Below are 13575 nucleotides of genomic sequence, written 5' to 3' on the forward strand. Positions count from 1 at the left end.
CGCTGCGTCCCCTCCCGGCACTGCGTCCCTTCCCGGCGCGGCGTCCCCTCCCGGTGCTGTGTCCCCTCCTGCTGCTGCGTTCCCTCCCAGGGGGGTTTCGGTGCGTCAGGGTCCCCCTCCATGCAGCCCTGCATCTCTTTGTTCTTTGCACCCAGGACAGCTCCTGGCACAACCAAAATCGCATTTGCTGCAGCTTTTCCCTGCAACCTGTACATACCACACACACCTGTATACACCTGTACGCACCTGTACATACACCTGTACATACCATACATACCTCTACACACACCTGTACATACAGCTGTACACACACACACACACACACCCTGTAAACAGCTGTACATACCACACACCCCTGTATACCCGTCTATACACCTGTCCATACACTTGTACATAGCATACACACCTCTACACACCCCTGTACACCCCTGTACATACACCTGTACCTACCACACACCCCTCTAAGCCCCTGTATGCACCTGTACATACACCTGTACATACCATACATACCTCTACACACACCTGTACATACACCTGTACACACCTGTACATACCACACACACCTGTACACCCCTCTATACACCTGTACATACACCTGCCCACACCTGTACGCAACAGGCGCTCAGGCCCCGCCCCTCCACAGGCCCCGCCCCTTCCCCCCGGCCCCGCCCCGCGCTCTCGCGAGAGGGGCGGGGCTCTGGGCGGGACCGCACCGGGCGGCACCGGCGGCACCGGTCCGGGGATCGCGCCGCTCCCCTCGTTCTGCTCCGCTCCGCTCCGCTCCCCTCCCGCCGCCATGTCGGGCCTGGCCCCGGCCTGGGTGCCCACCCACGTGCAGGTGACGGTGCTGCGGGCGCGGGGGCTGCGGGCCAAGGCGGCGGCAGGCGGCGGCGGCAGCGATGCCTACACCGTGATGGCGCTGGGCCGCGACAAGTTCTCCACGTCGGTGGCGGAGCGGTGCCAGGGCCAGCCCGTGTGGCGGGAGGAGGCCACGTTCGAGCTGCCGCCGCCGGCGCGGCCCGCCGCCCTGCGCCTCACCGTGCTGCACCGCGCCCTCGTGGGGCTCGACAAGTTCCTGGGCCGCGCCGAGGTGGACCTGGCCGCCCTGAGGGCCGACGGCGGGCGGCGGCACTCCAGGTGCGGACACCCGGGAGCGGACGGGCGGCTGAACCCCGCGGGACCGGGGTGGGGAGATCTGTGCCCCAAAGGGGTTGGGGAGAGGGGTGGGGGGGCTCTGAGCTCCAGGAGGGCTGAGAAGAGAGATGGGGGGTCCTCTGTGCCCCACAGGGGTTGAAAAGAGAGATGGAGGGGTCCTCTGTGCCCCACAGGGGTTGGGGAGAGGGATGGGGGGATTCTGAGCCCCAAAGGGGCTGGGGAGAGGGATGGGGGGACTCTGAGCCCCAAAGGGGGTGAGGAGAGGGATGGGGGGACTCTGAGCCCCAAAGGGGGTGAGGAGAGGGATGGGGGGCTCTGAGCCCCAAAGGGGTTGGAGGGAGGTATGAGGGGGTCCTTTGTGCCCCACAGAGGTTGAGGAGAGGGATGGGGGAGCTCTAAGCCCCACAGGGGCCTGGCGTTCTGGTGGGGACCACAGTTCCCCCTGGGATGTCCCTGTTCCTCATCAGAATCTCTGTGCCCCATGGGGACCCCTCATGGGGATGTGGGGCTCTCTGGGGGACCCTGTGCCTCATGGGGTCCCCTCATGCTCCTGGAGGGCCCATGGGGTGACCCCTTGGGGCAGGGTCCCTCCCGCTGTGGGTCAGCCCCCCATGGCTCTGGGGTGCCCGTCCCCTGGGAGAAGCCGGGGGTCCTTTTTCGGGTGCTTTTTCCACCAGTTCTGGGGTTTGATTTTTAAACTAACAACACACACTGGGAACAGCCGGACTGTCCCCAAAAACTTAATGTGTTCACAGCGCGTTCTCCTCCCGACAGAGAAGGAAAGCAGGCTGAAGCCAGCTCATTACCCATTTTTCTTAATGAACACTTAGCAGAGCTTAAGTGCATGTAAGAGCAGGTAATGCAGTGTTTTATGGGCTGGCTTCACACCGAGCTGGGACACTGTCCTTTAATCCTGAGTGCCAGCTCTGTGTCATCCTCGCTCCTTTGAGCGTAAACACCGGGACGGTGCTGGAATCCCAGGGCTGTTACTGGGAGGGTTTACTGGGAGTCAGCAGCCTTGTAATGTGGCTTTCGGTGGCCGGTGAGTCACCTTCCTCCTCCCGCTCACCTGAGCACATCCAGGCTGTGTTTCTTGACAAAGCCGTCACTGCTTCTGAAGCCTTAATTAAAACATGGCTGTCATTAAGGCTGTGTCAATGCTAATGTGTTTACACTGCGAGCTTGATGCGCCTTCGGTCAGCAGTTTCATAGTAAATGATACTAATAAGATTTTATGTTCTGTAGTTCTGGGGGAGGTTGTCGGTGTGTTGCTGACTTTCACGGCTGCGTTTCAGCCTTTCGCTGAGCACGTAGTTTGTATTTTGGATGCAGTTGGAACAGAGCAGAGAGCGCAGGATGGATTGTGGCGCTGCCCAGTGCAGGATGCTCCTAGAAATCACGGGGCTCAGAACAAAAGTGCCCAGCGCTGGCTTGTGTTACAGGATTCGCGATTCCCTCGGTGCTGCAGCTTTAGGGACCCGGCAAAACCTCCTGTTTCCTTAAAGAATGCGTTCCTGCTGCTGTGTCCCGTAACGTCAGGGCTGCAGCGTGGTGCTCGGGCGCTCCTGTCCCTCTAACCTGTTTCTCAGGGGCAGATTCTGAATTCACCTCCCTGGGTCGACGCTCACTGATTTTGAATTTTCTCTGGAGCAACTCGCCTTTTCCCGTTCTCTTCCGTTCTCCCAGCGCACCTCCAAAGAAATGAAGTGCAGATTGGTGGAGAGCAGATTTGCATGCTCTGTTCCCTTTATTTTCATGCACCAGCCGGTGAGAGGAAGGATTCCCAGGCGGTTTTTCCTCTCGGCTCTGTGGGGTCGGGAATTCCGCGGCTCCAGCCACAGACAAAACGAGTATCGATGCGCAGTGCTGATAATTGCCTTTGCCAGCCCCGGTGTGGTTTGAACGTCGTTGAGATGTAATCGGGCACGTGCGATATAACGTGTAGATGGCGGTTTTGCGGTTCAAGATACCCCGAGCGCTTATTAACACAGCGGTTAATATTCCGGAGCCGCGTTTCGCAGCGGGTTTGAGGTTCGGGGTGTGCGGAATGTCCTTCCTGGTGCGCCGGGTGGGGAGCGGTGAGTGGAAATCCCCGGCGGGCTGTGCTCCGGCTCTCCGGGTGCTGATTAGGGGTTCTGGAGCTTTGTGGCCATTAAGATAGCGACAGAAGGAGCTGGAATGAAAGGTATGAGGGTGTGGGGCGTGTGTGCGGCTCCAGGTCCAGCTCTCCGAGGCTTTTGCACCCACTTCAAAGTCCTGACCTCTGTGAGCTCCTTTGGAAGCCAGATAAAGGCACAGAAGAGAGTGGCTGAGCTGAAATACAGGAATTCCATGTTGGGGGGGATTTTCTTCTTTTTTTTAACCCTTCCTGGTCTTGGTTTAAAAAAAACCACCAAGTAATAACTTTCTATTTATGATAAGAAATGTTTTACTTGGCACCTGGGGCTGTGTGATAATGATGTAGCTATAAGATTAAAGGCACTTTTTTTTTGCCCTACACTGTAGGCTTATTTGTTTTATGCAGCATAAATACCGTCTGTTGTTCTAAAATACCCTCTCAAGGACTTGTTTGTAAAAGGAAACGTCCTTGTTGCTGCAGGTGGTACAAGCTCCGCTCCAAGCCAGGGAAAAAAGAGAAGGAGAGAGGGGAGATCGAAGTGGACATCCAGTTCATGAGGAGCAACATGACCGCCAGCATGTTTGACCTGTCCGCCAAGGACAAGCCTCGCTCGCCCTTCGGGAAGCTCAAGGACAAGATCAAGGGGAAGAGGAGCAGCGGCTTTTCCGACACGGCGTCGGAGATCGTCCCCAGCGCCACGCACTCCCCGGCCGACAGCGAGGACGAGGCGGCCGAGAAGGAGAAGAAGAAATCCAAGCTCAAAACGCTGTTCTCCAAGCCCGGGCTGCAGAAGACGTCGCTGTCGCAGTCCATGTCCGTCCTGCCCACGCTGCAGCCCGTCACCACCAGGGTCCGGCTGCATCCCCGCGACTTCCACCCGCACTGGGACGACGAGGAGCCCGAGGCCTCCCCGACCTCGGAACGTGAGTAGTGGCGCTCGCTGTGCTGAGCAGGCACAAAGCCTTTCCCCGAGGGTTTGCTCACGCTTTGCATGCTTTTGGAGCACTGGTTAAATCCTTCTTGCTGAAGGAACCCGTAGGAGGTCACTTCTGTGGTGGGTGTGCACGTCACGCTCAGGGCTGAGCTTACCCTGGGACAGCACAGACGCAGCCCCATGGTGATTAATCCGCGGTGGTTTCGGGTCATTAAACGGCGCATGTGGTCCGGTGTGCTGAGGGCTGGCAGGGCTGCGGGCGCGGAGGGTTTGGAAGCGGCTGGTACAGTCACACTTGCCGTGTTTCTGTTCCCACAGCCCGTTAATGACTGTGAAGCGCTGTGGTTGTCAGTGGCGAGTGTCAGAGCGAAGGGTATTCTCGCATCTTGAATTTCTCCCTGTTTATTTTTTCCAGAAGCCTTTGGAAATGCCCTGGAAGAGAAGTCCTCTCCTGCTCCTTCTCCCGTGTTTAAATCTCGTAAAATGGCGACGTTGGACAGCAGGCAGCTGAACCAAGGAGCCGCCGGCCACCCCAAGAAAGAAGGGCTGTCTTTGTTCAGTGGCCTTAAATCCAAAGGCGATCCCGTTTCCAAGTCCAGTCTGTGCATCAATGGCAGCCACGTTTACATGGAGGAGAGCACGGCCAAGGACAGCACTCCAGCCTCTTCCCCCTCTCCTCGCAACCTGAGGAGGAAGCAGCTCTGTGTGTCAGAAGAGAACCTGTCTGCCAGACCCACCAAAGCGCCCGAGGAGGCGGGGGGAGCGTCTCCTGGCCATGCCTTCTCTGGCTCTGCGTCCCTGGAGACCTTTAAATCCATGACTCTGCCGTCGTACAAACTGCTCACCAGCGAAGAACACCTGGAAACCAGCATTCCTCCCAGCGCCGAGGTCGTTAGAGAGCCCAGAAAAACGGACCACAAGAAGTCTGCCTTGCTCTCTCTGGTCGCGGGGAAGAAGGAAGCAGCCAAGACCGCTGATGCTGAGAATAGTCCCGACAGGACCCTGCGGGATGAGGAAAACAAAGTTCCGGAAGAGGAGAGCGAGCAAGAGGCCGAACGTCTGGAACCTCCAGCAGGTTTAAGCAGCGGGGACCCTTCCGGAGCCGCGCACCACGCAGACGACGCCTTTGCAGAGAAGCAGCCGCTCAACCCTTTCGAGGAGGAGCGGAAACCTGACCGAGCTGCTGCGCCCGCAAAGACCAGAGCTGTCAAGCCCAGGTCAGCGGCGTTTCCTCCCGAGGGTGGCGGGCTGGCGGGGGGCAGCGGCGGCTGTTAACGGGGCTGTTCCGCTGCAGAGCAGCGTGTGTCGGCTTAGATCTCATGTGCGGAACCCGCTGCTCTGCCCGGTGCCTGGGGGTCACTGCGCTTTTGGTGACAAATAATCATTCCGAGTTGTTCCTCGGTGCCAAAAAGAGGCTGGTACAGGGATGTTCCTTATCAGCGATGCTGAAATAGCGGTTCTCCAGGTGCAGGCGTCTTTGCAGGTGTTGTAGGGGTGATTTTTCCTGCTGGGTCTTCTGCACAAACTAACAATTCTTCTGGGCTGTGTGGCTTGAACGTACCCAGGGGCTGAAACACCAGTTCTGTCGTCTCCTCTGTACTTGGCTGCGCTCTTCAGAAGCGTCCATCTCGGAGCCCTTCTGCTATTGCCGTTGTTCACAGCAACGTGAGGGACATTTGTGTGCATTTGTACACAGGCTTTTTCGGAAATTCTGCTCCTTTATCCTTCATATATATATAAAAAACCTCTCCGTGTGTGTTTTTATATATATAAGGCTGTGTCCTACTAATGAGTCTACACTTTGCGTCTGTCTAACTCCTTATTTTCAGTGCTTCTCCTGTTAAACATCTTCCTTATGAAGTGTCTTACGTACTAATTGCTTGAGGTGCAAAAGACGGGACAGTGCTTAAAGCAACCGCAGTAACCTGTGCAAGCTCTGCAGCCGGCGCGTTCTGACCCAAACTGAGCGCTTTGTAAAGGCACGTTAGTGCGTGTGGAGTCTGCCAGGAGGGCTCTGAGGTGTCCTGCCAGTACAGTTCGTCCCCAGCGTTAGGAGCTGGTGGAGTCCGGTGCTAAAGCTTTGTCTGTTGTGCCTCATGTTGCATCTGCCAGTGACATGCGAGTTTTTTGTCCCTTTTTGCAGACCGGGCGTGACTTCAGAGGAGGAAACCCAAGCCACGCTTCCTGCTCTTGCACCTGATTCCCTGCCTGCTTTTCTCTCTGTGCACCGCACCAGCGGTGACAATAATCCTTTCATTTCTAAAACGGGACGAAAGGTCCAAGTGCCAGGCTCTGAAAACATTACAGCCTCTCCTGCACCTGCTACTTCACCTCCTCCTTTTGCTTCAGAGCTTTCGAATGGCAAGAACCCCTTTGCTCCCGAGCGGGACAGGGCATTTGCAGCCCCAGATGCTGAAGGTTCTCCCCGTTTTCCTTCGCCCCTCCATCCCGCAGCCTCCGTTCCCAAAGCGCCTTTCCCCCGGGAGCTCTCTGGTCGTGGCAATAACCCTTTTGCTGGTGAGTGGGGGCAGAGCCCGTGGGGCCAGGGTCCTGCCAGCCCTGGCACGCAGCCCTCCCGGGGTCCTGCTCTCCCCTCCGAGCGCCATTTCGGTGACAATAACCCCTTTGTACCCAAGCCTGGGCGGGAGGCAGGTGCGCTGGGTTTCAAAGCAGTCGCTGGTTCTTCCCCTCTGTGCCTCCCCGGTGGTAAAAGCTGTTCCTCGGCAGAGCTGGGACACGCTGGTCGCGATGCTTCGGGGAGCTCTGCAGATGCGGCTGTAACTCGTAACGTCACCGCCGTGTCGCGCCCCCCGGGCAGCCCTTCCCGCAGCCCTGGGCTGGCGCCAGAGCCGCGCGATTCTGCTCGGCTCCAGGCTGAGGGTTCTTCAGTGAGAAGGGAGGCAGGTGACAGGTCCGTGTCCGGGGTGGGGGGGGCTGTCGGGGAGGGCTCCGTCACCCCGCAGCCGCCGCCACGGCTGGCTGTGACGCCGAATGAGCGCACACCGGGTTCCGGGGCTGCGCAGTTGGGTGCTGATGTTCCTTCTTCAGGCCACGGTGTCAAACCTGCGCCTGGGCTGCCGGTACCTGACGATAAAGCCCCTGATGCTCGCGGGTGCCTCCCCCAGAGCGGCTCATCAGAGGCTGTTGCTCCACCGGTGATGCTCAGAGATGACAGCAATAAGAGGCTTTTAAAAAACAAAGGTGACGACGATTTGTTTGACTGTCTTACAAACCTAAAGTCTGCTATTCCCGTTACTGCGGACCACGGCCCGAGACTGCTTGGTCTCCCGGCTATTCCGGAGGGCGGCTCCGATGATGAGCTGCTGGGCGACTGTCAGGAGAACCGCGGCGATAAAAACCTTTTGGAGACTGGCAAGGGGTCTCTGGATTTAATGCTGGAGCCCTCTGAGAGCTCTGTGGCAGCCCAGGGCGCCCCCGGGGGAGGACGAGGAGGAGGAGGAGGAGGAGGAGGAGGAGGAAGGGCTCCTGGTGCCGGCGAGCCGAGCGAGCCGCCCACCAGGGTCGGTGTTCACGGTGTCAGTGCAGCTGACTCAGGCCCAGGTGTGATGTCTCATTCCAGGGAGTGTAATAGTTATTTGGAGAAACAAGAACTGAACATAGAGGCAGGTGCTGAGGAGCGTGCAGAGCGTGACTTCTTTGAGCCTTCTGCTTCCTCTTCCTCCTTGTCAAATCCTTCCCAGCCCTACTCTTCCTCTCGTCCCCTTCTCTCTGACACCCCGAGTCATAGAGCAGAGTCTCCGAAAAAGCCAACAGCCGAGGGCTTCGCAGATAAAGCAGGAAATTCTGGCGAGAAGAAGCTCCTTCAGGCGCGGGTTTCACCCTCTGACGCATCCCCTGCCCACGGGCAGCGGGGCGGTGAACCCGCGTCTCCCAAGCACAGGTGAGACAACGTGGGGAACGCACGGAGAGTTTCAGTGCTGCTCTGAGCCTCATTTTCCTCCCGGGGAGCGCTGCTCTGGCTCTCCAGCTGCACTCCGGTGCCTTTGGTGGTGATGTGGCACCGTACAGCTGTCACCTCCCCGGGTTCGTTGGCGCCTGGGTCCTGTCGTGCCAGCGCAGGGTCATTGCTGGCACCAGGTACGTGTTTAGTGGTGCCCGGGGCACTGAGGGGACCTGCCCTGTGTCACCTCGTAGCAAAACCCTTGGGAGAGCTTGGTGACAGTTCAGGAAATAGGGTCATTTCATCAAAGTGGGGGAGCGGGCTGGAATTGATCCATTTGTCAGGAACAAGGGAACGTCACAGGGAGCCCAATGACCTGGGGCGCGTCGTTCCCCGATGACCTGGGGCGCATCATTCCCTGGCCAAACGGGGCTCCTGAGCCCCAAAATGAAGTGGTGCAGCTGCAGCCTGTGCACGGGGCTGTTTCTGTCCACCCTGAGAGCTCCACCTGCAGAACCTGCTGCTGCCAGGCCGGCACCTACCAAGATACAAATACTATCTCCTTTCTACGCTAAAATTGGCAATATAAATCCTGCAGCTTATGGCGTAAGTTCAGCTTGGAAAAGACGTAATAAATGCTTGTCCCAGGACAGTAGAAGTATTTGATGTGTTGCAAGAGCCATGAATGTGTTCTCATGAGGAAAGTCAGGCTCAAATACCAGTGTGTGAGGGATCAGCGTGCGCTGCTGTCCTGAGCACACGGACCTGCCTGGTCCTTCGTGTTTCCCTTGTTGCTGCTTCGTTATCTCCAGTGCCTTAAGTCTATAAAGACAGTAGAGAACTGGAGCATATTTACATACCCTATAGCTTAGACAGAAGTGCTTTGTCTCCCTGAAGCTGACCCTCTCATCTCTCTGGAGATAGAGAAGGGCAGGGATTTTTTCCAGTTCCTTGCTATATTTTAGTCTCAAGACCCGTGTAGCGTTATGTGTGCTGCCTCAATAACGTGAACCTTCTTTGCTGTTGCAGACTGCATCCCGTGAAGCCGATGAACACCACAGTGACCAAGTCGCAAACTAAAAACCTGAACGTCATCAGCACGATGAGCGAAAAGCTGCTGGAGATGAATGTGAAGGTACGGAGGAAAGCGGCACTTTAAACCAAAGCTTAAGCACTAAATTGAACAGAGTTCGTGTGTGTGTTTGCCTGGGCTCGCATCTCGTATATCCCGGGCAGAAAAAGAACAGGGGTTATTAGGCCATGGGGGGTGTGAACTTTCCTTTGTCAGTCCCCAGAGGCAGGAACAGCCTTTGAATGCTTTCTTGCCAGCACCAGCGCTGGGGCGGCTGTGGCGGGGCCGGTGCTGCCCTGGGAGGTCGTGCCCCTGGTGACGTGTGGCAGCTGCGGAACTCGGATCAGCGCTAATTACTCGCTGTTTGTTTTCAGACGCAATTAGTCCCCAGAGCTCGTTTTCACCCCGAAATAAGCGTGTGGCTCTTAAAGCTGGGGAGGTGGGAAGAGTCACCTGTGGGTGGCTGCTGCCTTGTGTGCTGCGTGAGTATCCTGTGCAGGCTGAGAGTCAAAGCACGGCCGCTTCCCAGGAGCGTACCTGTGCACCGGGCGTCAGCGCTCGATTTAAAGGAGGTTTTGGCATAATCGTGGCCTCAAAAGAGACCCCCAGGCTTGAGGCGTTGTGTTGATCAGAATGGCTGGAACAGGCAACAGGCAACAGCCCTGGGCAGCGTTATTGTCTCAGGGATTCTTGGGGAAAAAGGAGGTTGGTACCAAAGTGACTGTGGTGCCTCCTTCTGGTGTGAGTGGAAAAGCAGAAAATGCGAGTTAACTGATTCAAACTGGCCTGTTGCCATTTCAAAAGAGCTGAAAACGTGTAGTTATTGTCCTGGTGGTTCCACGTAGGGAATGACACTTGCCGCAGCCACACAGCTGCGCTGTGTTTTCACAGTGACAACCGCAATACGAGGGAAATGCCAGAGGCCTGGGTGTTTCTGGCTGTTCGCCGTGGGTTTGGTTGTTGGTTGGTGTTTAAACCCCTAAGCCAGCTCCAGGTCATCCCGTCGCTGTTTTGAAGTGCCCGTATGTCCACACTGACCCTGCCTTTCTCTCTCCCAGAAATACGACCCTTCGGATCCCGCCTACGCGTACGCGCAGCTGACGCACGACGAGCTGATCCAGCTGGTGCTGAAGCAGAAGGACACGATCACCAGGAAGGACGTGCAGGTGCGGGAGCTGGAGGATTACATCGACAACCTGCTGGTGCGCGTCATGGAGGAGACCCCCAACATCCTGCGCGTCTCCACGTCCGCCAACAAAAAAGCCGGGAAGATGTAGGAGCGCTGGTTGAGCAAAGGGCTGAATTCCCGCCGGTGGAGGTTGGTTAACGAGGAGACGACGCGGAGTCGGTGGGACCGGTCGTGCTGCCCGCAGAAAATGGGCTCTTTCCTGTTCCTGCCTTGAGCAACTCTGTCTGATTGGTAGTTACATCAGCTCTTGTCGATGGAGCCGGGAGCGGAGCCAACTTGCCATATTTATTTTCTGGTGTCTTTCCATGATTTGGGAAGATTTGGTGAGGCATCTAATCCAAAGGCTGATGGCGATAGGAAGGACGAAGGGTTTTTGATGTGTTTTGCCTGCCAGCAAGGCACTGATGATCCTCTAGGAAGGTTTTTTTCCCATGGTTTTGTTCCGTAGCAGCTTTGATAGATGAATTACTCTTCTTTCTGTTTCAGTTGTAGTGCAATACAAAATCTTGTACAGTAGAGCTTGAGGATTTGATTGTTTTTAAAGAAGAAAATTAATAACTACAGAGAGAAGCCCAAAGATGTCTGCTTCACACCAGGGCAGTTAATGCCCTGAAAGGTGAATGCAAGTTAAACCTTAGACTGAAAAGGAGGAAGTGAAGCGGAGTTAATCTCGTGACGTACATGTTGTTCAGAGCGGTTCTCCAGGGGATTCTGGTGCAGGACACACGGAGGTGTCGTGGTACGTTTGTCCGCCGTAGGGATGGCGCTGAACCTGGGCAGAGGTGCGTGTGAAATCAGCAGCTGTTCATTACAGGCGCCACGTTCCTGACCGGAGGTTGTTCGGGGGGAGCGAAGGTCCGGCCGTCCCTGTGCTGTGGTTCCCCCGTGTGGTGCGGCTGTCCCGGCCCGCGAGGGCGGTGACAATTTGCCTCTGACACCTTCACAGTTCATTAAATGTAAATACCTCGGGTTTTGGAGCTGGGGCTTCCCTGGAACAACCTCGGCAGGTGATCAGTCTCAACACTTCTGTGCGTTCCTTGTGTAGCCGGGGAGGAACCAAATCGCCCTCCCCTGGGGATCGAGGCTTCCTCCCCCAACAAACTAAACGTGACTCTTGTCAAAGATCAAAAAGCTCAGGCGCCTCTTTGCGGCTCTGGGACTTACCGGGTTGCCAGAGTCTGTAAAAGGCTTGGGAGAAAGCTGAAATACCAAAGGAGGGGGCAGCAGAGGACCGAAGCAGACGCTCCTGCCCTCAGGAGCTGGGTCACTCCTGGCTCAGCTCCAGAGGGCTGCGTTTCTACCACCACTTTTCTCCAGCAAAGCACTTTATCGCGGGACTGGACCAGCTGGGCCGGCTACCGACCTCTTAGCCGCCTGTTTTCATAGAACACTGGACACTACTGGACACTCCTCAGACCGTATTTTTGTAGTGAAGAGTAGTTTAATATATTTGCCTAGAGATGTGAACATTTATTGGAAAAATCAAAAAATGCTGTTAATGACATTTATTACTGTAAACTGATTCCCAAAGCCTGGAGCTGTTGTGGCCTTTGCGGGAAGCTGGAGCTGAAACAAACCTCAAGCATTATGAGTCTTCTAAGACTTCAGGTACTTTTTTCTGGTTTTATTTGTATTGGAGCAGATGTCCTCAGTGCAGGGGCTGCTTGTTTCCTGCTTGGCCCTCCTGTGGGTGCAGGGTCTGAAACGCAGAAGGTGTTTGTAGCATCTGCAGCTCTTGGCCGGTGGGTTTAATTCTGAGTGGGACTGGTTGGCCTTGCTGAAAACCGCTGCTGCTTCTCGTGCCTTGCGGCAGGGAGGAAGATGAAGGATTGATTTGTTTCCTCCTCGTGCCTCCGGATCTCTGGAAAGAAGCAGCTGCCTGTACCTCACTAATAGATTTACCTTCTTAGACTTTGTTCCAGCTTTCTGATGTTGTAGGTCAGAGAGTCAGAGAAGCCGGCTGTGCCTTTGAACGGTGGCTCAATCAGTTGTTATTGGCAGTGGTAATGGGACATGTGGGAAGTGAGGGTGGGCTCCTGCTTTTGCTCATTTTAGCGCAACGCGGGTGCTACTGAGTCGCTGGCAGCACCGCGGCGCGGTGTGCGGTGCCTTTGGAGTGTGGAGGCGGTGAATTTGGGTGACGTGTGTTCGTTCCTGTTGGCCAGAGCGGCGGGGTGTCCTTTTAGCGGTTTCTCTGGAGACACAAAGCCTTAAAACTCGCAGTATCCCCCCGCAGCCTGTTCTGCGGTGACAGCCGGTGGCCCCGGGTTGTGTCTGGTGTGCCGCGGGTTGTTCTCTCCACACCCCGTACCTCGGTCTTGCATTGGCAATAACTCCTTAGAGCCTTTCTTTGGTGTTTCATGTCCGGCAGGGTGCTTCACCTCGACTCTAAGGGCCTTAAGAATCAAATTAGTTTTTTGCTATTGAAGGATCCGAATGTATTTTTCCTGTGTTTATACTGTCTGCTTTTAGCCTGGGTACCTGTTTGTTTTTAAATGACTTTTGGTTTCGTGGAACACTAAAATAAAAATACCTTCATTCTGACCGCTCTGTCCCTTTTTCTGATCGAGCGCGTTGCCAAGGGCGCCGTCCCCTCCCCGTGACCAGCTCTGCTGCCCGAAACTCCTCACCCGCCAGGTATTTTGGGGCTGGTTCCATCCCCGTGCGGGTTGCGGAAGCAGCTGGCGGGGTGGGGAAACCTGCCGGACCAGCTCCCCCGCATCGCGAGAATTGGGAGTTTCTGTAAAACAAAAAATGAATTACTGTGTGAAAGGTTCCTGGCCAGGAGCCGGTGGCATCACCAGCACCAGCCCCTAAGTGCGATGACCCTCCAGTTGTGGGCAGGGGATGAAAAAGGGGTGAAAAGCGAGGACATCAGCCTCCTGCTGTCCTGAGGGCGTCCAGCCTCGAACGGCTCAGCGCTGCCGGAGTGCCCAGTGCTGTCATCGTGCTCTCATCGTCCTTGTCCTGCGGGCAATGAGAGGCAGGTGGGGTGACCCAGAGCCCCCCAGCATTTTGGGGCTACCCAGAGCCCCCAGCCCACCCCACAGCCCCCCAGCACTTTGGGGCTGCCTGGAGCCCCCACCACATCCCAGAGCCCCCAGCACATGGGGCCTCTAGAGGGGGATGCAGCCCAGCCCCGACACCTCTAAGGAGGGTGAGAACTACGAGCTGCGGCTGCGGCGTCCCCGGGCCCGCCTTGTCC

The 13575-nt window shown here is 56.4% G+C and overlaps 1 protein-coding gene across 2 annotated transcripts; it reads left to right on the forward strand.

The window, feature by feature from the left end:
• The first annotated feature begins 682 nt into the window (after nt 1-682).
• Nucleotides 683-12914, forward strand: RAB11FIP1 (RAB11 family interacting protein 1). Of its 2 annotated transcripts, XM_065040873.1 has the most exons (6): nt 683-1137; nt 3755-4197; nt 4624-5425; nt 6352-8109; nt 9139-9244; nt 10240-12914. In XM_065040873.1, the coding sequence occupies exons 1-6, from the start codon at nt 797-799 to the stop codon at nt 10456-10458; spliced, it is 3669 nt and encodes a 1222-aa protein (XP_064896945.1). In that variant the 5' UTR covers nt 683-796; the 3' UTR covers nt 10459-12914. The 2 variants fall into 2 exon arrangements, with proteins under 2 accessions (XP_064896945.1, XP_064896946.1); XM_065040874.1 differs by lacking the exon at nt 6352-8109 and having other exon boundaries at nt 693-1137.
• Nucleotides 12915-13575: the final 661 nt, after the last annotated feature.

Source organism: Columba livia, chromosome 25 (genome assembly GCF_036013475.1).
Source record: "Columba livia isolate bColLiv1 breed racing homer chromosome 25, bColLiv1.pat.W.v2, whole genome shotgun sequence".
In the NCBI taxonomy this organism is placed as follows: Eukaryota; Metazoa; Chordata; class Aves; order Columbiformes; family Columbidae; genus Columba; species Columba livia.